Below are 23596 nucleotides of genomic sequence, written 5' to 3'. Positions count from 1 at the left end.
GGGCTTTGTGGATTCGCCCTGACATCGCTGGTTCCAGTCATGGGACAAGTCTGACCTTAAAGAGCAGAGAAACACCTTATAGAGACAGGCTGTGTTTGGGAAATCAGAAATTCTAGGGCAAATGGAGTCAATGGGAGCAGGTTTGATGGACTTAGATCCCCTTAACTTCCCCTATTATGTCCTTAAGAGACCTGAAGAGTCCCAAGGGAGAGCCATCCAAGCTTGAGGGGTGGAGGGGAGGCTTGCAGAAACAATGCCAGCAAAACCAGTTCTTGTTACACTGATTGGACCATATTTCTTAGAAATATGAACAAAAAAACAACTGCTCTGTACGTGCTTAGAGAAATGAAATACGGAGGTCTATTGGCATAATCTATGTTGGGGGGGCGGCAAAATGAAAAGAAAGAACAAGGTACCAACAGGCTTACCTACCAAAGCTAAATACTTGGAGTTGGTTGTTTGCCATCAAGAGGTCCAGGGAAAGAAGCAGGTGCAGAGATTTCGTTTGCAAGCACTATAGGTTGCAGCTGAGGAAAACTTAGATGGATTTGCTAACTCGTGAAAGGAGAAGTTGTCGGGGGCCCAGACACTCTGCCTTGGTGCAGTGGTCCTGCTGTGGGGTGCCAAGGTCATCTGGGAGGAAGACACTGAGGATGTGTGAAGTCCACTGGTGACGACACCTGGGAATCAGCCAGCCACCAATAGCCTCTGAAGGAGAAGGACACTAGAAGATGTCACGGGAAGCAATGCCTAAGAACAAAGGAAACAGGAAATGGGGCTCTAAACGATGTTGCTCCCTTCTGTTTTGCTCTCTGCATCTTGGTTCACTTTTCACCCCCTTCTTGTCTCTGTGGTCATCCGGGCTACCGCCCAAAGATGCACATTTTCAATTGCATTATTGGGAAAGGTAAGGCATGATGGAGGAGTCTAGAGAGAGGGACGGGAATGCTACTAAAGAGGGAAAGGAGCCCAGACTCACCAGGGCTACAGCATAGGGCTGGCGAGACACCATGGTCTCCTCCTCCTGTGCTTCCCCTGGCTAAGGCTACCCTAGGCTGGAGCCTGTTTTCCCAACGTTGGATGCTCCCAGTCAACAGCCATAATTTCTAAGCTTTGTGTAAACATGAACACATGTGCTTTGCATGTGTGCTAGAGACAGAGCAGTCACGTGGAGGGGGCAGGCTAAAGCCAAGGGTGGGGTCAAAGAGCAAGAGATAAAACGGAAACGAGCCTAAGGCTAGACAAGTCAGGTGGCAGAGGTCCAGAGGGCGCATGCGGCCCTGAAGCTATTCCAGTGACACACAGAGCCCCAAACCTGGGAAGAGCAAGAGTCGGGATCAGAGCTGGCCAAAGGAATACCTGGCCACCACACAAATGAACTCCAGAGCACAGGCTGGAGCTTGGGGACAGAGCCCCAACAGGTGCTGAAGACAGACTGAACACATCTTGTGGGCGCTACCTCTGTTCACCATTTTTCATGCACAGATCCAAGCTGTCCCTCTCTCCCTGGCTTGCTCCTGCCTGGCAGAGGAAGCCCAGCTGGTCTTCACCTCAGCCCAAGTGTGCGTGCTTGTATCCTGCTTCCCAGAGCAGGGACTCCATATTAGGGGGTCCTGCAAAGTCACGGTAATGCATGAGATACGGGGGTGGGTGGGACAAAGAGGGAGCAGTTAGTTTCACAACTAATACATGTTTTAAGGTTTAAGGGAGAAAAAAAAATTGGATAAATGGTGAAGAAGTGACAGGGAAGGGCTTTTTTTGAATAGTTATTTAAAATAAAATATAAAAAAATTCATCAAACATAAAAAAATCCTCAGTTTTTGAACTTTTCTTAAGTATAGCTCAGTGTGAGGTCTTGCACCCTGAACAGTTATATCCAGAATTAAAAAACAATCACAACCACAGACAATAAAGACTAACAGTATGTACTTAAAAATACTGTGCATGTATATATAGATATATATATATTTACACATATATATCTTTTGCGGAGATATTTTTCTTTTATGATTAATTTTCTTTTTTTCTTTTCTTTCATTTTTTTTATGTGTGCCCAAGTGAGATAGAATGGTATCAAAATAATACCGTAAAACAGAAATACTCTTTAAAGGAACAGTACCTTCCAAAAACAAATTAAAAATTTTACAAATGGTCAAGCATACTTGTGACACCTCCAGAAATTCACCTTGGTATAGTGAGAAAAATAAACAGTCGTCTCAAATCCTCACCAAAGCCACAGGGCCTGAAGGAAGAGTTTCTGCTGCTGGGTGAGGACTTGCTCTCCAGGTGGATGGCCACACTCAGATGCCACTTGGCCCACCTTTCCATCCAGCCCCTTACATGTCCCTTTCCCAGCTACCACAGTATCTGCCTCATTTCAATTTTGTGTATTTCTGGCAAGACCTTACAGCAGGTGTACACACACACACACACACACACACACACACACACACACACACACTCCACTCACCCCAAATGCACCAGGCTGAATGAGTCTCAGCCAACCACATTGACAGAAGCACCAGTCTGTGAAATGGGTTGGTTAATACAATTTGACTTTTTGATATAGAGATAGATATTCTAGTGTTCCTCTTTATGTTATTTTTCAAAAGCACAAATGAAAAATGAAAAAAAAAAACTCTTTCCGGATCAGTTTAAGGCTCCCTACCAAATGGAAAGAGAAGAGGCCTTCCACACTGTCACACGTGACACACACGCGCCCCTCTCAGCCTTAAAATGACGGAAGAGATCATTGTCACCAGTCAGGGACTAAGTATTGTGCCTTTAAATTGATGTCATCCTTTTTGCTACCATGCTGAGTTGTATCATTACTGATTCTCTTTGACGGTGTTTATGGACATTTCCTTTGATCTGCTTTTAGAATTTACCAAATTGGGTGTTTGGGGGCTTCATTCTTGTTTTGCCTTTTTGTTTGTTTGTTTGTTTTTCTTTTTTTGCACGGGAAAAACAATACAATTCTTGCTAGGCAAATGTTAAAATGGCACATAGTCAGCCTTCCAGTAGCTTTTCCGGCCAGTGGAGATCCAAGTAGCCCTTTAGCTTCTAGAAGGCTTTGCAAAACGGGGAAGGGGCAAGAGAAACTGAATAAAGAGAGGGGTTTCTATGCCTTTGCTTTTGGTCAGTTTGTTTGTTTGTTTGTTGTTTGTTAGATTTTCAATACAAATCATCAGATAGGAAGGATCGGTTTGGTATGGTATCTGTTTGTTGTTTTAATTTGTTTGTTTTGTTGGTAGATTTTGTTTCGTTTGATTATTTAATTTTTTTTTCTCTCCTGGTGTGAAAGTCACCAGAGAGTTTTGTGTGAGAAAACATGACAGTACCTAAAGAAACTCAGCACCTAAGGGCATAAGGCAGTTGAAGGTTTCTGTTTGTTTGTTTGTTTAGTTTAGTTTAGTTTTGTTCTCTCAATCAGCACCAATCCCATCAATGATCTACACTTGGTGTAAAGTAGAAAACTTTTTTGTTTCTTTTGGAGAGGAGAGAGCTCCTCCTTCTCCACCCTAGGAACTGTAGTGTGGGATTAATTTTTTTCAATACTGTTTCTTATGTGTAAAAAACAAAAGAAAGCTTTTCTTTTTGTTTTTACTTACAAAACATAGAGAATATCTTTGTATACATATAGTGACTGGAAAGAAAGCTTATCTGAAGGGGATGTGACTCATTGATCTTTTTGTAGTGTTGGTGGTGGCGGTGGTGGTGGTGGCGGTGGTGGTAGTGGTGGTTCTGTGTATTGGGGGAAGGGAGGGTTATATTTCTTGCAGGCGGCATTGACCGCAACCAAACTTAAGGTCCCCTTCTCAATCTGGGTCAAGGTGTTCTAGAGTGAAGACTCATACTGCAGCAGCTCATAGAGCAGAGGCCCATCTCGGTAGCGAATGCCCACTGCGGTGGGGGTGACGTACTGCAGGATGTTAATAGTCCTCCGCAGCCTCCTGTCTACAAAGTGCGCATCCCAGGCCGGGTACCGCTTTCTTGGCATGTCAATCTTAATCAGGGGCCCTTCTGGGTGGTAAGGACGCCCTGACGGGGTGGAGGGCCCCATGGGTCTCACTTGGAATACAGGCAGGCAAGTATCAGCCGTGAGGTCCTCCTGCTGTTCCGTCACGGCTCTGGTGGGAGTGACCTGGGTCCCCCGGTACCCAGGGGTCTGAGGTGCCATGGGCTCAACATCGGGGGGCAAAGGGATGCCCCAGAGCAGCTCGGCACAACAGGAGCTGGCAAAGACCTTAGCCCGCGGCCCCATGGGATGCAACACGCCATAGTATAAGAGCATGAGCGCAATCCCAGCCACAAAGCTAACGAAGACACAACACAGTGCTGGCACGGCATAGGAGTCAGTGCTCTCCGGGTTTCTGTAAAAATACCAAAGGAACGTCAAGGCAGCATTCTCGGTCAAGACTATCGTATAGTATGCGAACATTCGGTATCGAGTCCGCCCTTCCTTGACGTTAAACCAGCAGAAAATGTACACGATCCCTACCACCATGTTGAAGAGGATCTCCTCCCACTTGGACATGCAGAAGTCTGTCCCTCCATGGATGATCCAGAAGGCCATGGCGCACCAATGCACCACCACGAAGATCCCGAAATACAGCTGGAAGATGGAAGCAAATAGGGCGAAAGAGATAACTCGGGATGAGATGGTGAAGAGGCGCCAGAAGAGGTGGATGAGGGCCCCTCTGTAACTCATGCTCTTCTTGTCGTCCCTGGAGTCCCGCAGCAGCTTGTGATAGGAGGCTAGCACCCAAGCCAGGGACATCAGGGAAGTCACAGAGGAGACACCTGCCGAAAAGACACAAACCCACACAGTTAACACCTCGGACATCTACCGTGGACGCAGTGGATGGAACTCCTGGCTGAGGAGACGCCCACACACAATCTAGAGGAGGAAGGAGAGAGAAACAAAATCAGGCACTGGACCAGAGTCCCGGCTGTTTCCCACACCGAGAACTGTGGGTGTCTTAAGTCGGTTTCGGAAACCCCGTTGCAGTTTGAGAGTCTCGAGGCTCAGGGGCAGAGTAGAGAGGCCCTGCTTGGCCTGGATTGGAAAATGGGGAACATCTGTGATGAGTGGGCCCACTCGCTCTCTACCTTAAGGGTTCTTGTTGCAGAAGTCATCTTGGGTTTGTGGAGGTCCACCCTAGTTTAAGCTCCTCCCTCAATCGTCCTTTTCTGTGAGAATGCTGGGTGGCTCGCTCAAGGTCCCAAACGCCCTTCTCTGGGCCTTTTTCCACTCAGCCTTCTCCTTAACCAGACATCCAAAGTCACAGTGGGATGTCCGACCCCTCAGCTGGCACCTGTGGCACTGTCCTGACCTCTGCACACACCCTTCTTGCTCTCCCAGCATCCCCCTTGAGGTCCTCCCTTGCCGTGGTCCTCTCTCCTCTGGTCTCCCAGCTTAGAACCACTACCTCTAGTGATTCTAACTAGTGCTCCTTCCCCTCGTGGGTTTGGTGATATTTTCTGGGGGGCCTCTGTGGTTCATTCCCCCAGGAAATCCTCCAACACTCAAAGGCTCTAGGAGCTTGGATGTCTCTGAGCCCTGGAGCTACGCCAATTTCTCTAAAGCATTTTTTCATTCTGACTTTGCTTAATTGATGTGTGTGAACAAATCAAATGAGATGGCCACGATCACTACCAGTTACCATCCGAACCGCCCATGAACAGGTAGTCATCCACCGAGCATGGCTGCACAATGTCCTCTCACCCAGGATTCCTCTATCATCCCCGAGTTCCTCACGCGCAGTCCAAGTGAGCGTCTAACACCCCCTTGTGTAATCCTTTCTGAAATTCAGAACTAAATGCAACTGGAGGCCCGGCTACCATCTCATTGATGGTCTCCTTACCAAACTGTCTATTCTCACAAGCACGGCTCTCCTGTCACCGTCTTCCAAGCCGAAATCAGCTCTATACTACCCACTAGTGTTAAAGTCAGGTTCAGGTCCTCAAGGGACCAAGAAAGACGCCTCAGAGCCTCGCTTGGGTCCCTGCACACTACCTCATAAGGATTCAGATTTCAAGGAGGAAACAAAGTCCTTCTGCTTGCCGGTTCCAGAATTATGATCCTGCCCAGCTCACGAATCTCCCTCCTCCCCTCCTCTCTGGGTCTCAGACTGTAAAATAGTGTCCCAGGAGCCATAACAAACCCAGCGTGGGCAGCACACAAAGCATCGAACATCCAGATGTTTGACTGCCACCGGGAGCATGTGCGCTGCTCATAGCAACGAAGACACAAAACGAACAGGAGCACAAACGACGGGGCACAAACCACTCGAAAAAAGATCTTTAGGGCAGTGACGGTGGATTTTCACCCAACCTCTCTGGAAAGTTCTATAACGGATCCTCGAATACCCTGCCTGCTTGTCCGGCTTGCAGGGCATCTATCTGGTCTGCATGCCAGAGACCATACATGGTTTGTGGTACAAACATTCAGAGACAGGCTGTGTTCTGGCTGCGAGGTTGAAGTAGGGATGGCAGGTCCTCATAGGATTCACTTGACCTGGGTGTGGGTTTCCAGAGGGAAGAGAACAGGAAGTCACACCATGGAATCTTGTGTCAGACTTAGTCCCTGGGACACTCTCAGGGAGTGTCAAACATTCTTGTGACTCCACTGCCACCTGGCTAGCCAGTCTTCCTTCCTTCTTCTTTCCTTCCTTCCTTCCTTTTTTCCTCTTTTCCCTTGAATTGGGGTGTTTCTAAGTATCCTAGATTGGTCTCAAACTCACTACTGTAGCTCAGGTTAGCCTGGAACTCAGTATCATCCTGCCTCAATCTCTAGAGTTCTAACAACTGAATTCATTTATTTTTAGTTGTATGCATGCACAGGTGTGTGTGTGTGTGTGTGTACATGTATTCATGTCTTTCTGTGTAAAGGCATGCATAGACATGTGCGCAAGCATGTAAAGACCAGAGGTCAATGTCGAGTGATATTTCTTAGGAGCTGTACATTATGTTTTCAGACAGGGCCTCTCATTGGGTTACCTAGAAGGCTAGGTTGGCTAGCTAGTGACCATCAGGGATGTCCTTGTCTCTACACCCCAATACTGGAATTACAAGACTTTTTATGTGATGCTGAGGATCAAATTGACGTCCTCATGCTTGCATGGTAAACACTTGATTGGATTGGCTGAACCATCTTCCCAGCCCCAACTCTCTCTCTCTCTCTCTCTCTCTCTCTCTCTCTCTCTCTCTCTCTGTGTGTGTGTGTGTGTGTGTGTGTGTATCTGTCTGTCTGTCTGTCTCTGTCTGTCTCTGTCTCAAGCCAGGGTTTCTCTGTGCTTCCTAGCAGTCTTGGAACTTGCTCTGTAGACCGGCTGGCCTCGAACTCACAGACTCACAGAGATCCCCCTGACTCTGCCTCCTGAGTGCTGGGATTAAAGGGGTGTACCACCCCTACCAAGCGGGAATTCATTTCTTGGTGGTAATATTTAAGCACCTACTGGGATTTGTCACGACTTGGCTGTCAGAAAGGAGTTTTATGAAGGTGAAGTAGGAGGAAGGCTTGATCTGGGGTTCCTCCTAACACACTGGGAACGATCACTGCCCTATTATTTTCCACTCAGGAAAGCACGAGTGCTGAGCTTGTAGGGCAGGAAACTCCAGCTCAGCTTTTGCCAGAGCATGGCCTCAATTTGTTTCCATTCTAAGCCTGATTTGAATAGAGCTGGGGTCCCAGGGAAGGACAGCCTTTGGCCTTCATAGTTCCGGTTTTACCATTCTGTGTGTGGTGACACTGTCCGCATTCTGAGTACAGGGCTTTCCGTGTGCTCTGCTCAGCAGTCATAGCCCAACACCATGTTCCACCTCCTTATCTCCTGGTTAGCCATGCCTCCTCCTGATCCACTGCTGTGGTTCTGAGGCTTTCTTCTTTTCTCTTTTCAAGACAGGTACTTCTCTGTTTAACATTGGCTGCCCTGGAATCCATTCCTCTGTAGTAGGAACTCAGAGATCCTGCCTCTGTCTCTGCCTCCCAAGTGATGGGGTCAAAGATGTATGCCACCACCGCCTGGCTCTGAGGCTTTGTTCTTGTCTCATCCTTTGTGGCACTAAAGTTGCTGATTCTGCGATGGGGCTTCTGGGTTTTCCTCGCAGAGAATGGTGCATATGTTCTTAAAACATCCCACCGCATTATCACTGGCTTATAACGAAGGCTCAGGAAATGGTCATAGGGGGACGGGGAAGCAAAATCCACGAGGAGGGCTGAACAATGACAGGCAGTCATGGCCTCCTCTCACAACCTCAGCTAGTTCTCACTTGGGGAAGTCTGGAATTGCCACATGGCTTATGGAAGGGAGTTCCTCATACACGCTTCTCAACCTGCTCTTCCCCCAGCAAGCCTTGCCCAAGCTTACCCAGAGGACCAGTGACCATGCAAGCTAGGATAGCGTTCCTCCTGCTATCTGCGGCTGCTAGCTGATGCTGTCTCTCCTCCATCTTGTCCTTCTAACAGCTGGGGTCTTTTACATTCCCAAGGTCATTTGTAATGAAGGTCATTGGCCTGTTTCAATGGCAGAACCTGTTCTACTTCCTAGCCATGGACTCCTTGGAGTCCTGGAGGCCTTGGAGGCCTGGAATGACAGGTTTGTCTCTGGAAGTACAAATGGACCCCTAAATCAAAAGGCATGCCAGAGCCTGGGAGTGGCAGACAGATGTAGGGTGTGAAGATGACCTCATACCCACACAGAGCAGGGACTGTAGAAGGAGGAGGATGGCCTGGAGGTGTCCAAACCCTCATTCCCACTACTTTCTAGTTCACCACATTACCACAACCTCCCCTGCTCTATTCAAGGCTCCAGCACATCTGTCATCCAAAGTTGATGGTGGCCAAAGGCCTTAGTCCATCTCACTGAAGAGCTGAGAAAAGCCAGGCTCATAAGACTCCATGCAGGAAATGGGTTTCTCTCTCTGGATGTTCACCATATGTGACCTTTATCCTCTACGGGCTTAAGAGTCAATGGTACAAGTATCAGACCTATTTTCAACCTATCCCCAAAGATACATCGTTGTCAGTTGATAGAGTAAATGTTCCTGGCTTGGCCAAGCCATGCCTGCATCTTTTCTTTGGATAAAGCTTATGGCCTCTCCAATTCATGGAATCATTAGTTCAACGGTTTGATGGCAAGCCATTAGCTGATGGCAGTTAGATGATGTAGGGGACGCAGATGGGGTTGACAAACCAGGACAGAATAGGGGCTTCCCCTGTGCTATAATACTCCTGGCCAATGCCCAGCTGTCCGGGAGAACACAGGCAAGACCCTCTGAACACCAACATTCAGGTCACAGTCTTATTAGGAGGACCATGTGAAGGCTGTTCTGGTCATGGGCTGAGATGGGTCTTCCCTAGATCTTTGTATTGAAACCCTCACCCCTAGCACCTAGGGATGTGGAGATGGGTTTTCGTTGTTGTTTCTCAGACAGGGCCTCATCCTGTCACCCAGGTTGGCCTCACACTCACAGCCATCCTATTTCAGGCCCTTGAGTGCTGGGATTCCAGACATTTGCCACCCCGTCCAGACCAACTGAGAGGGATTTTACAGAGCAGTTTAAGGCCGAGTGAGATGATAGAGGTGTCCCTAATTCAGCCTGACTAGCACCCCCATAAAAGAGGAGGACAAAGAGAGATACTAGGGACACACAGACACAGAGAAGGACCACACGAGGGCCTGGCAGAGGCACTGCCTGTAATCTAAGGAGAGAGGCCTCAAGAGAAGGCATCCATTGATATCTTGATCTAGAATTCCACTCTCTTGAACCATGAGGAGGCCATTTTTGCTATGCTATTCAGCCTGTGGTACTCCATGATGGTGACCCTGGTAAACTAGTGTGGTTTTCTATTTAATTCATTTTTTTTTCAAAATTCATTTTTAATTTATTTGTGTGTGTATGTGTGTGTCTGCTTGTCTATGTGTACCACATGTGTGCAGATACCTGGGGAGGCCTAAAGAGGGCACCAGAACCCTTATAATGCAGTTATAGGTAGTATGGATGCTGGGAACCCCACCCAGGTCCTCTCCAAGAGTAGCAAGTGCCGTAATCACTGAGCAATATCTCCAGCCCCTGAATTCACTCTTTTAAATAAAGAAATTTAAGAAAATCTTCCAAATCATGCACCTCACAGGAGCCTAGGCACAGGATTAGACCTTGAAAGCCACCCATGCCTTAAAGCTCCTGGACACTGCTGGTCTTCGTGAGGGCTGAATGAGTGGTGGAAACGTGGGCATGGAGATTTGACTCTTGCTGGAGTAGGAGAAAATGCAGGCCCTGTAGGAACCAAATGGTAGACTTTTAAATCCCCATCAGCCTTCCTTAGGAGACTAATACCAGGACCACAAAGAGAGCAATGACCCTCGCGGAATCCTTGTGGTCACTGTCCCACCAGGTGATTAGTCCGAGGCTACAATGTGCTCTATTACAAAGTGCAGGCTCACTGCCCTACAGCAGCTCCCTGGGAAGATTTCCATCCCTGAGGTCAACCCAAAGATCAATGTTTCCCTGGGCAACACAAGCTCACAGGAGAGTCTCAGTCCCTAGGAAACTATCTAGCTAGACCTGGGAATAGCCAAGGTTTCTTCTCACTCAGAGCCTGGCCACTTGGTGCATGCCAAAGATCAGGCCAGAGACAGTCAAATGCTTCAGGCTTCACTATGACAAGTTCCCAGCAATGAGCTTCATGGCTCATTCACTGGCCTGGTGTAGAGCAGGAAGTAAACTTGTGGCCCACATGGAATTTGTCCCCACAGACACTCCAGAATAGCCAGTGGCCACTCCCCAGAGACCCACAACCCATAGACAGCAAGGAGAAATTAATCAGAGGTCCTTGAAGCCATGGGATTGCTTAGGCTTCCAAACCACTACATGGTTAACCTGCTGTGACTGATGGGCCACATCCCTCCAGTACAGCTGTGGTCCTTAGATGCTGCTGTGACTGATGGGCCACATCCCTCCAGTACAGCTGTGGTCCTTAGATGCTGCTGTGACTGATGGGCCACATCCCTCCAGTACAGCTGTGGTCCTTAGATGCTGCTGTGACTGATGGGCCACATCTCTCCAGCACAGCTGTGGCCCTTAGATGGACCTTCAAGGCTCCACTTAATCTAGGCTGCCTCAAGAGTTACACATGCACCGGCCAGCCCCCTGCCTGCACCTCTCAGTGGTCCAACTCCAGAAGGCTCAGATACAGGTCCCGATGGTAGGGAAGCCTCCGTAAGCCCCTCTGTCCTCTCAGGAGTCCGCCCATGCCAACCCCTCCAGGATCACTTCACCCCAGGACATTGTCTCTGCTTGAGGTTCTCCTTGCCGGTATTCACACGTGTGTAGCCAAATGTCACCTCACTGAGACCTTTATCAGAGATCAGCTTCTTGGCCCCTAATCACCGCATTCAGAACACAACCTTCACTGCCCCCCATGTTTTCCTCCTTCCCCGTTTGTTCTTCACCCCACCATACACAAATGCTGAATCTCCTTTGCTGCTTTGTTTTTGGGTAAAGGTTAGCTCCCAAGGGCGGGGCCGAACCTTGAGAGATTTCACTAGAATTATGCACAAAATCTGCCTGGGTGCTTTCTTACATGCAAGGGTTCCCAGCTAGCTTCAGATTCTGTAGTATGTGCCCTGGAAAAGGAGTTTTATCCACTCAGCCTTCATAATCTCCTCCTTGACTTAACTGTGGGAAGGGGTGCTCCCAGGAAGCCCCAACCTGTGTCTTTGTATTTCAGGAAGAACGGCTTGGAAACAGAAGAAAGACTAAGGGTACCACTGATACTGAAGGCTTCCAGAGCATCGGGTGCTATGCCAAACCCTGCGTTATTTCACCCATTCTGAACAATAATCCCTAACTGCCTATTAGTGTCTCCATTTCACAGAATATCTCATGCGCAGAGAGGTAAAGGAACTGTTCATGGTTTCTGGGCTCAGCAGGCCTTTGATCTGATGCTTTGACATTAGTGGCCTTGCTGCCCCTGGAGAAGTCAGTGTAATTCCTAGAGAGAGCAGACTTTGCCTATGAGCAATGCTTTCAAATCCCAGCATAAAAGCCCGCCTGCTCCAGGATCTGTCACCCTCTGGTCCACCTGGCACCTGCTCTTCTCACCCCAGGCCAGGGATAAACATCGCCCTCTGACTAGGGGAGCAGACATGATTCCCATGGTTCACAGCAACCATCCCTGAACTGTTCTGCCTGCCTACCTGCCCACTGTTCCTGTGAAAGCCACATAATAACCTTGACAACCTTTTCCCTTCCTGCCTCCCTCAGTCTCTGCCTCCTGTTCGGCACAAGGCTCCCTGTACTACAAGCCCCAGGGTACAAGAGTTTCTCTTTCTGGATCGTGGAATCACAAACCCTTTCTTTTGTGTGTCTGTGTATTCATGAATGTACATGTGTGTGGGTCCATATGTGTGTGGGTCTATATGTGTGTGGACACCAGAGGCTCCTTTTCTGTGTCTTCCTCAATCGCTTATTTATTGTTGTCGTTGTTTTTCTTTTTTTTAATCTCTCACTCAACCCGGAGCATACCAATTGGTGAGGCTGGCTGACAAGCAAGCCCTGGGGGTCCTCCAGTCTGTTTCCCTAATGCTGGGAGCACAGGCATGAGCCACATGTGTGACTTTGACCATGAGTGCCAGGTAAACTCAAGTCCTCATGCTTGCAGAACAGGCATTTTACCAGCCGAGCCAGCTCTGCAGCCCTAATAATGGTCTTCAGTTGCCATTCTCTCCTGATGCCATAGTCGGATCATAATAAAATAGACCCCTTAAGATAGTTCACCTATCAGTCGTCAGACAGCTAGACTAGTAAGCTATTGGATAGGAGGATGCAAGTCTGGGACACTTAACTCGCAAATCCCAATTGCCTTTGGGCTACAATCCAAAGAACATTCAGTAGTTTTTGTCCCCAATGGGCCGGGCTCAGGACTTGGTGAGCCAAGCTGCTCTCTGAGGCAAGAAGACAGCATGCTTCTGACATGAGCCCCAGAGTCAGCCAAGAGCTGCCCCTACTCTCCAAAGAGATGCTGGGCTCAAGTTGAGATGCTTCTCAACTGTGAGAAGTCCATGGTGATTGACAGCTCTCCTTGAGGGCACTGCTTTAAGAGTGGAAGGAAAACAGCAGTAACAGGGCTGGGCTTAGCAGCCAGAACAGAATAAAGCTGGATGCCCATGAGTGCATTCAAACAGACACATAAGCTGCCCGTATGTGCCATTCTGTCTTGAGGTCTCACTGCTGCCTCGGCCTAGATAGTTTCTTCCCTGCTTTCTTGGCTTGCCCACCTCCAGCATTTTCTAAGAGCTCAGCCTGGGCATTGTTTCCTCCTCGAACACCCTACACATACACTGGGATGCACAGTGGGAAACACTTCTGGCCTTGCCACAGCACCCCAAACATTTGCTCCTCCATTGCTTCTACTTCAAGACCACGTTCTGCAGACTGTCGGCCCCAGTCCATTCCTGAACTGTGATTTCCCTTCTGAAAGAACCGACTTATGATCTCCATGTGCCTGTGTGTGTGTGTGTGTGTGTGTGTGTGTGTGTGTGTGTGTGTGTGTACATGGTCATGTGTGCATGTATACATATATGGATACACATGCATGGGTGTGTATATGCATGTGGCGGTTTGGAGTTGAAACTTGAGCATCATTTTCAGTCACTTTCCACCTTAGTTTTTAACACAGGATCTGTCATTGAGCCTGGAGCTCTTCACTCAGCCAGACCGGCTGGCCAGTGAGCTCCAGGTATCTTCCCATGTCTGCTTCCTCAGTGCTGCGGTTACAGGCAGGTACTACTGTGCTCAATATGACTTGAGCTCAAATATGACTAGCTGGGCCATCCCACCAACTCCTGACTTTTACATCATCATCATTATGTGCACTGGTGTTTTGCTATGGGTATCAGAGCCCCTGGAACTGGAGTTACAGACAGTTGTGAGCTGCCATGTGGATGCTGGGAATTGAACCTGGGTTCTCTGGAAGAGTCATCAGTGTTCTTATCCGCTGAGCTGTCTCCCCAGCCCCTAAATTTTACTCTGGAGCAGAGAAAAGCTGTCTTCTCTACTCCGACAGACTCTGTGTCGGCAGAGTAGTTGCCCAACATGCCTCACACATGCTGTTCCGTAAGCGACGCCAGAAACGCAAGTTCTGATAACAAAGCCACTGATTCCCTGGCCAAAGTGATGCTGTGAACGGGCACCTGGAATTCTCCCAGGCCAGTGGGCACAGTTGTCTTAGTGGCTCATCTAAATCTACCTTCCCCCATGATTTCAGCTTCCTGTGACTGACAGAACAAAGGATCACACGTGTACTGGCGGAAAACATTTCTCTCGGCGCAGTTCTGGAGGTCAGGGTCTGATTTCTGAAGCGTTGGCAGGGCTGAGTGCCAGCTGGAGGCTCCAGAGAGAAGCTGCTTCCTTGCCTCTCAACTTCTGGAGCTGCCCATATCCCTTGGTTGATGGCTTCTTTCTCTGTCTTCAGCGTCATCTTCAAGTCTTCCACATTTCACATTTCACAGACACATAACCCTCTGTCCTATTGGTCTGCCTTCCTCCTATCAGGTACAATCGGGCGATCAGCTTCATCTTTTCAGTTTCAGGACTCTTCATGGAATCAGCAAAGCCCATTATTCTGCATGAAATGCGACAGCTCTAGGTTCAAGGTTAGGCGGCAGACCCCGTGGTACATAATACGCAGCCAGCATTTAGCGTCACCCTGTAATAGCAAGTGGGGTGGTTTTGTCCCATACTGTGTGTCAGGCAGTGTCTGGGAGGATACTTTTGGTTCTTATAACTCAGGATACAGGTAGATGGAGGCTGGGGAGGCTGCCAAACACCTTGCAACTGCGATGAAGAATCATGTGCTCCTAGATCTAATCGCACTGAGGTCCCACCTCCTTTCATGGCCCCTGACACCAGAGATGGGTGTCACCCTGTAAAAGGTTCATGAGTATGGACACAGGAACACCAGGACACTACATCTCTTGGTGCTGATAAAGAACACAGATTCCTCTGAGGGTAATCTGGTTCTGTTTTGGTTTTTGAGACAGGGTTTCTCTATGTAGCTCTGGCTGTCCTGGAACTCATTATGTAGACCAGACTGGCTTTGAACTGAGAGATCCACCTGCCTCTGCCTCCCCAGTGCTGGGATTGAAGGCGTGGACCACCATGCCTAGTGATTGTTCTTTTTTTCCTTTGATAGTAATATTGGTTACCCACTTGATGGGACTTAAAATCAGCACTGAAACAGGTCACTGTGCGTGTCTGTGAGAGAGTTTCTAGATGTGGCTAATTGAAATGGGAAGGCTCGTCCTCGGTAAGCAGCTGCGTGTTATAGGCTGGGGTCCCAGACTGAATGAGAAGGAGAAAATGGGTTGAGCATCAGTATTCCTCTCTCTGAACCTGGCAGCAGATGCAACGACTCAACACCTCTGACGCCCTGCCTTCCCCACCATGATGGACTCTACCCTCACACTGAGAGACAGAGTAATCCCTTCCTTTCTCAAGCTGCCTTCGTCAGGTATTTTGTCACAGCAAACAGGCAGACAACTAGGAAAGATCCATCGCCCTGTCTCAGGCACGGACCCTCCATTGTACTTCTCCTATGGCTGAACCAGAGGAGGTGAGAAACCCCCATGAAGCTGTTCTGGCCATTGGGGCTCATTGAGTTGCCCCAAAGGCCACCCTGGGAACTTGGTGCAGCCTAGGGAGAGAGCAGCTCTCCTCTCAAGGAGCTTGAAGGTCAAATAACAGCATCTGAAGCATCCAGTGGAAGAGCTAGTTGCACCTTATGTTTCCCTGGGCTCTCCCTCCTAAGACATTGTCAGAAATATCAAAATACCGTCTCCACAGCCAGCGGATGAGGGCGAGCCTCGGGGACTCTAGAACAAATGTCAGCTACTCAGCTGCATGGTCAGGGCTTGTGGGAGCCTGGATCTGCTTGGCTGGAACTCAGGAAGTAGGCCCTCTTCTGCCCTCTCTGTGGAGTCTAGCAGACCCCTTCTCACTGGGCAAAGAACAACTAGACCACACCCAGTCCCCTGTGGCTACCAAACATGATGGCATTTGAATGGAGTCTGAGAAATGTCGTGGAAGGAACGTAGGCCCTGCCACAAGATATCTAGCGTGGGTATAGCCCATACCTTGGGCAATGAAGCAACTAAGACTTAATTTATCTTCTGCGAGCCAGGGGTAAAAATATAGACTTTGAATATGCAATGAGTAATGACTCTTTCCTTTTATATAACTGTGCGTATATATACACATACTATTTCTATATACATACACACGCACATGTATATATAGCATGCATAAATATATGAACCAAATATATGTAGAATGCTTATGAAGAGTACAAGCATATGTTGTCTTCATATGTATATATATATTTATATATATATATCTTCCATATGTTCTTGAAGTTATATTCATGTACCTATTTATTTTTGCCTGTATCCAACAGAATGTGAACCCTTAGAGAGTAGAGACCTCTGTTTTGTCCATCGCAGTACCCTGAGCCCAGTACTGAGAAGTCTTTATTCCCTGGGTGTCCTCTACAAGTGCCTGCAGAGAAAATTACTCCTGATACAGAAAGGCAGGAGCATGGCTTAGAAGGAGGCTGAGTGCTGAGAACCATTTTTTTTTTTGCTCTGGGCCCTGAGTCCTTGACACCAGGGGCCCCGGAAGAACCAGGTGTGCCTTTGATGGCATAGTACCGACATCAGCCATTGCATTGGGCACTTCTTTAGTATCAAGAGTAGAAGCAGGGATAGAAGGGGCTAGCTGCAGTTTGCAAAGGACCACTGAGTGAGAGTGATAGAAGGACCCCTCCTGAGGGACACAGCTCCACAAGGACAGGCGAACCAAGGTCAATGCTTGGTGCTCACAGGGGCAGCACCTTTCCTTTGGGTGACAGTCTCCAGACCACCCAGGGAGCAAGTAGGGAAGCCCTTGCCCCAGGGCATGACAGTGCTTCCTTGGGAATCTTCAGGGTGGGATGACTCTGCAGAGGCTCACTCTGCTGCAGTCTCCTGGGCTGTGTCACTAGGCTCAGAATTCCTGCTTCTGGTGTGTGCATCTATCTGGTCTCACAGGTGAGGAGCACCATAGCCCCCATCTTGAAGACCTTTCCCACTGCCTCCTCCTCAGCATAAGAGATGGCCAGATGGGCATAATCCCCACTGCCCTCAATTTCATTTCACATACTGGAAGCCCCCTTGCCATTGAGCCTCGACCCTGGATCCTCCTAAATTCCGCAACACATTTTCCCCACGTTTGCTGAAGCCCTGTCTCTTGCACTTCATGGCTGCAAGGCGACCTGGTGACCTCATGGAGCTTCCCTCACCACCCCACTAAAAGCCGCATGAAGTTCTGTTGCCTTTCCCAGCTTTCTTCCTGGCTTCGTTGCTCTCTTTCGGGCTCCTATCACTCCCTAAGAGAAAATAGAATATTTATCACTCGTTTTCATGACCCTCTGGGTTTCATGAAGGAACGGTGGGGGGGGGGGGTGAGTCTGTTCTGATTCTTAATGCATCTGTCCCCAGCACCCACACTATGCCAGGCATACACTAGGTGGTTAATAACTGTCCCCCAAAGGATGTCATGGAGTTCAAGTTGCGCAGTTGTTGCTCAGGTTTCTGAACTTGCTGCCCTCTGCACTTTCTCCCAGAATCCACCTTGGCTCCTGGCCTGGATCAGGGAGGCTAGGCCAGTGAGATTCCATCCCAGTGTCCGACACAAAAACACACCGAAATGGCCAAAGACCATTTTATCTGCGCTGGTCAGCAAGATAAATTTAGTTTGCTTTTCTTGTGATTTTTTTTCTTTGAGTCTCTCCCCCCACCTCAGCTGTCAAGAGTAACCAGAGCTGAAAGAGCAACCCTGAGGTGGGGTCACAGCAGATCTCTGTCAAATGGCTACGTGTTCCGTCCAACAGCACAGAGACCTACTGCTTTGTGACTTTAGACAACAAGGTGTTTGGAGCTAGAAGGGCAAAAAGCTGGCGCTTCAGGGCCAGCAGATCCTGTGTGTAGACACCAAGCAGAATCCTCATGTCACAGCCTCAAAAAGAGACTGGGAAGGGAGTTGGAGAGAGCCCCTCCTGGGGACACAACAGTGGCCATGTCTGGCTAGCAGCATTCCTTTGCTGTGCTTCTCCATCCCAGTGATGCATTAAGAGGTGGCCAGAGGGGCCAATAGAACCTTAACTCTCTTTCCTTAGCAGAATCCAAGACAGGACGCAATGGGCAGTCAGGGCATTAAGATTCTCCATAGAAGACCTGTGTGACACTGGTCTATGATCCCACTGTTTCCCGGGAATGGCGGACCAGGGCTGATGAGCTGAGGGGAGGGTTTCCTTCCACTGGAGGCCCGCCCATCAGCACCAGCACAGGAACAACCATGACTCAGCATGGAGAGTGACGGTTCGCTTGTTGGGTGCAATAAGATGGTTGTTGCAGTAACAGAGTTTACTTATTGTTCCTGAGGAGTCAAATCAGGAAGCTTGTAGAGCTGGTCTACAGCATAGACCAGTGACCTTCAGCTCCCACGACCAAGTCACGGTCACTTTCCAGCTTACTCTACGTTAAGCAAGGGGGATGGGCAAATGGTTGAATACAGAAAATTCATATTGGAAAGTTAATCGTCAAATGTATATATTAATATCATTGAGAAGTGGAGCCTTTGGGGTTGGATGAGGTCATGCTGCTGGAGCTCCCATGAGAGTGTGGGTGGATTTATAAAGAGGAGAGAGCCAAGCTATCCTGTGTGGTAATATGACATCATAAGGAGACCTCCACTAAGTAATGAAAGAGATGTCTTGATGGAGGGGGCATTTGGGGGGTTACGGAGAAACCTGATGCTAGGGAAACCCCCAGGAACCCACAAGGATGACCCCAGCTAAGACTCCTAGCAGTAGTAGATAGGGTGCCTGACCTGGCCGTCTCCTGTAACCAGACTGTTCGACTACCGTAATTATCATCAGAGAGACTTCCTCCAATGGAACAGAGGTCCACAGCCCAGCACTGGGCCAAGCTCTGGTAATCCTGTTGAAGGTGGGGAGGAATGATTACAAGACCAGTAGGGTCAAAGGAACCCACAGAAACCACTAACCTGGGTTCAGAGGGGCTCACAGACTCTGAGCCAACAGCCAGGGAGCCTGCATGAGATCAGCCTAGGTCTTTGACATATGTGTGACAATTGTGAAGCTTGGCCTATCTGTGGGACGCCTAGCAGTGGGATCAGAACCTGCCCCTAAGGTTTGAGCTGGATCTTTGGAAACTATTCCTCATCCTGGGTGGCCTTGCCCAGCCTTAAGACAAAGGGAGGAGCTTATTCCTACCACAACTTGATATGTCAAGCTTTGTTGACACTCATGGGAGGCATGGCTCTTTCTGAACAGAAACAGAGGAGGAGTGGATGGGAGGGCAAAGGGGAGATGGGAAGAGGGGATCAGAGGAGAGGAGGGAGAGGAAACTTCAGCTGATATATAAAATAAATGAAAATTTTAATAGATAGATAGATAGATAAGACCTCCATCATGTATTAGCACCATGTTCTGGACACCAAACCTCCAGAAATAAATCTCTATTGCAAATTTCCAGCCTCAGGTGTTTTGTTATAGCAACACATATTCTTTGTCCTGAACCTAAAAAAGATTTGAGCTATCACCTATATGAACCAGACGAGAAGAGTCTAGAAGCATTTTTTTCCCTAGAAAGAAAGAACTCCAGGAGGAAGGAACTGAAATGTTCCATGGATGTAGCAGTTAAGAGCCAGGTCCCAGCCTTTCTCCCCCTGTAGACCAGTACAGGGAACTTCAAGCTTTATGAGAAGTTTGACTGGGAAGACAGAGATGGGGAAACTGAGTTTTCTTATGTGGCACTCTTTGTCCCCACCAGAGGAAGAAAGGCTCACTTACCAGGCTTACAGCAATAGAGAAAGGTTGGGCATTTTATCTTAGTGGGACACCAGGAAGGGATGGGCACTTGCCTTTCTGGGTGGTTCAGATGCTAGCTATATGTTAAGCCGCGGTGAAGCTAAGGTTCAAGTATCTGCAGTGTGCACTCATGTGGGATGTGTGCACACAGAGACCAGAGGTGGACACTCTGCTGTGTGAACAACCAGCGGATGCGTGGCTTCACCACTGTGCCTTTCATTCACTTGAGACAGCGTCTCTCATTCACCTGGAGCTAGGCTGGAGGCCACTAAGCCCAGTGATCCTCTTATCCCTACCCTGCAGGGCACCGATGTCACCAGTGCATGTGGCATGCCCGGCTTTTTACTTGAGTGCTAGAGATGGAGTTCAGGTCTTCGTGCCTGCACAGTAAGCCCTGTGACCCACTGTGCCATCTCCCCAGGGCTGGATGTGAGCAGAGCCCACAACTGAGGGAGACTGGAGGAGGAAGAAGCTAGCAGGGAGCTGTGGCAGTTGAGATAGAAAGGCATCGAACTGTATCTGAGACTAAATGTTTGTTTAAAGGAAAATCAATGCTTCAGAATGTCTCCTACTTCTTAGATTCTTTTATTTTTCTTAGCTCATTCTGTCATATGTTGGTCTGGAGTTATCTGTGTTTATTTATTTGTGTGGGTGGCAGGGGGTACATGCTTTCCACAGCACACTTATGTAGAACAATGGACAATGTGTGGAGTCCCTTTAGGTGGGTCTGGAGGATTGAACTCGGGTCACCAGGCTTGCACATCGAGCACCTTCACCTGCTGAACCATCTTCTCTGGCACAAAATGTGGAATTGGGAGGTGAGGGTGGAAACTCCATGGGCAAGGCATGGTGTGTGGAGGTGCTCTGTGTGCCACGACAGTTGTCTCAGGGCAGCAAGAAGCATAAAAGTCCTTTGTGTGCAGGCTGCTTGCTGTGACCTTGGGCAGCTTCCTTTCCTGTTCTTCATCTTCCTGTGTGAAAACCAAGGGGACTGGACCCCATGGCTTCTGTGGCTGGCATCTCCCACCCATCTGCAGAGTGTAGAACCTCAGCACTCCCGCTAAGTGTTATAGCATGGCACTTAAAATAGCAAAGTAATGGTGTGGGAGGTCCTTCTGTATATGTGTTTTTATTGGTTAATGAATAAAGCTGTTTTGTCTCAGCAGAATAGAGCTGGGTGGGAAAACTGAACTGAATGCTGGAAGAAAGCAGGAAGAGTCAATGAGATGCCATGTAGCCACCAGAGGAGACAGATGCCGGATGGAACTTTAACCAGTAAGCCACAGCCATATGGCAATACACAGATTAATAGAAATGGGTTAATTTAAGAAGTAAGAGCTAGCTAGAAATATGCTTAAGCTATTAGTCAAGCAGTATTGCAATTAATACCGATTTCTGTGTGATTATTTCGGGAGTCTGTGTGGACAGGAAACCAACAATCAGCCTCCTACTACAGTCTACTGGGCAGGCTGCCACATGCCTGTTGTCCCAGAACTGAGGCAGGGTAGAAACAGGACAAGCTCAACATCAGACTGAACGAGCTAGTGAGTTTCAGGTCAGCCAGTGCTACCAACAGAGACCCTGTCTCAACAAAACACAAATAAACAAAAGCTGTCTGCCCGAGTTACCTCGGAAGATTCCTGGGAAGAGACATGCCTCTGAGGTGCTCCCTGAGCACAGCTGGTCCATGGCATTCCATCTAGTCCCATTCTGGGGTCATAGGTCATTCAGCCTTCAGGTACCAACTCCATTTCAAGCACCCACCCCATCCAGGGACTTCTACTCTGGCCCACTAACTGACGGACAGAGTGGGAGGGCACACAGCTCAGACCCAAGGGATTTGCACCACACTGAACACGGGCAGCAGCCCGCTCACTTCTCACTAATTGGTGGGCCTCCTAGGACGGGTCCGTCTTCTTCATCTCTGCCTGAGAATGCTCAAGTACGTAACTGCTGCAATCAAGGCTTCTGACACACAGCGTCTGTGAATTTCTGTGGGGCCTACTAGGCTCTTCCTCTGAAGGCTGCCTTCCACCCCAGCCCCCTGTTCCACTGCCAAGTTCTAACCATGCTGAGTGTTTCAGTTTCAGGTCAGCGCCACCGTGGTCTTTCAGAGGGGAAGGTTTTACCTCAGGGCCTTTGGCCATGCCATTCCCAACGTGCTAAAGGTCATTAAGTGCCTCTCTCTTTGTTGTTGACACCCAGCCTAAATGAGAGCCCCCCCCCGTCGCCCTGCTAAAGGCTTTCTCTGACTCCAGCCTCTAAGAGGCTCCCTCCAGCCCCATCTCTAAGAGGTTCCCTCCAGCCCCATCTCTAAGAGGCTCCCTCCAGCCCCATCTCTAAGAGGCTCCCTCCAGCCCCATAGCTAGTTCTCAGCAATGTGTTTACACGTGACAAAGTTCTTCCAGAATCATGCCCAAGTCTCGATGCTAGGCTATGTGCTGTGTGTGTGTGTGTGTATGTGTGCAGCCCAATAGATTTTCACAATGCCCCAAAGCAATTCTTATTTCCATATTACAGATAAAGAAACACACCTGGGAGAGGAACCGTTCCACACTCTAAATCTCCATGGCTGAGCTCACGTTACGCGGCTCTCTGCCTTCCCAGCAGCCCAAGGCTGCTTTCAAAGCCCGCCCTAACCCAGCACGCCTGCCAAGATGGCAGGAACCTGAACCAGCAAGCGGATGGTAACAGCTTTATGCCTAAGTTCCCTCAGCATGAATGGCACAGAGAGGGGAGGAGCTATGGCACAGCCAATCAGTCAGGGCCCAGGAGCTCACGCATTGAGTCCACCAGCAAGGGGATCTACAGTCAAAACAACCAAATGCCAAGGCACAGCTTACGGACTGCAGGGTCTGGAGGTATCATGACAGCCCAGGAGACCAGAGGCCCCTTGGTCAGAGAGAGAAAGAGAGAAGACAAGTAGGGCCCTCTCCCCCCGCTGTCCTGTAATCCCAGGCCACGGATACTCTTGTAAACCTCAGTTGTCAGGGTCTCTGGGTCTGGTTCCTCCAGCGGTGTCTCTGCTCGAATACAACTAGCAACACGGCACTCACTATGTCTAGAGAGTCTTCCCAGGGTGGGATGGAAGGTTTCTCATTTCCTACCCACTGAAGGTAGAACAGTTCCCCCAGAGTTTACTTTGGCACCTACGGTGTTTCTTCTTCCCCGTGCCTACAAATGTTAGGATTCACACATCCCAAGTTCCCCTCTGCTAAACATCCCATTTCTCCCTCCGCGTGCCGCCTTGGGTCCCTTCTCAACCTAGAGCCTGTTCTGGTGCAACCCTGACTCCCTGGTATGTGCTTTGTGACAGTGTAGGCTAGGCTAGCCATCAGCTAGAAATAAGGCCAGTGTGGTCTAACCCTGGCATCTCTAACAGCCAAGAGCCTTCCGACCCCAGAGCTTGCATGCCTGGACAATGCTCTGTGGCTTCTGAGGACCCCATGGAGACGACGTGATGCCACAATGGGGAGCGCAGGGTCCCTTTGTGTGTGCTCACTGGAGCACCCACCACTTGGGTCTGTTGCTCCAAATGAGCTGAGGCATCAACATGCATCGGAAGCAAGATCCTGATGTTTGCAGTGTCAAGACCTGCCATGCCTCAGTGTGATTGGCACATGCTGTCATTAGGCCTGGTTACCCCCATTCCACGGATGTGGA

The 23596-nt window shown here is 49.0% G+C and overlaps 1 protein-coding gene across 1 annotated transcript in view; it reads right to left on the bottom strand.

Annotated features, from left to right (window-relative positions):
• Positions 1 to 1997: 1997 nt before the first annotated feature.
• Positions 1998 to 23596, bottom strand: part of Xkr6 (XK related 6) — a 216755-nt gene continuing 195156 nt past the window's right edge. The window contains exon 3 of the mRNA XM_085698641.2: positions 1998 to 4803. Coding sequence (XP_085554767.1) covers positions 3839 to 4803 — 965 coding nt within the window. The 3' untranslated portion in view covers positions 1998 to 3838. The remainder of the gene's footprint in view (positions 4804 to 23596) is intronic.

Source organism: Myodes glareolus, chromosome 12, assembly GCF_982192425.1.
Source record: "Myodes glareolus chromosome 12, mMyoGla1.1, whole genome shotgun sequence".
NCBI lineage: Eukaryota > Metazoa > Chordata > Mammalia > Rodentia > Cricetidae > Myodes > Myodes glareolus.
This window is presented reverse-complemented; position numbering and strand designations above follow the sequence as displayed.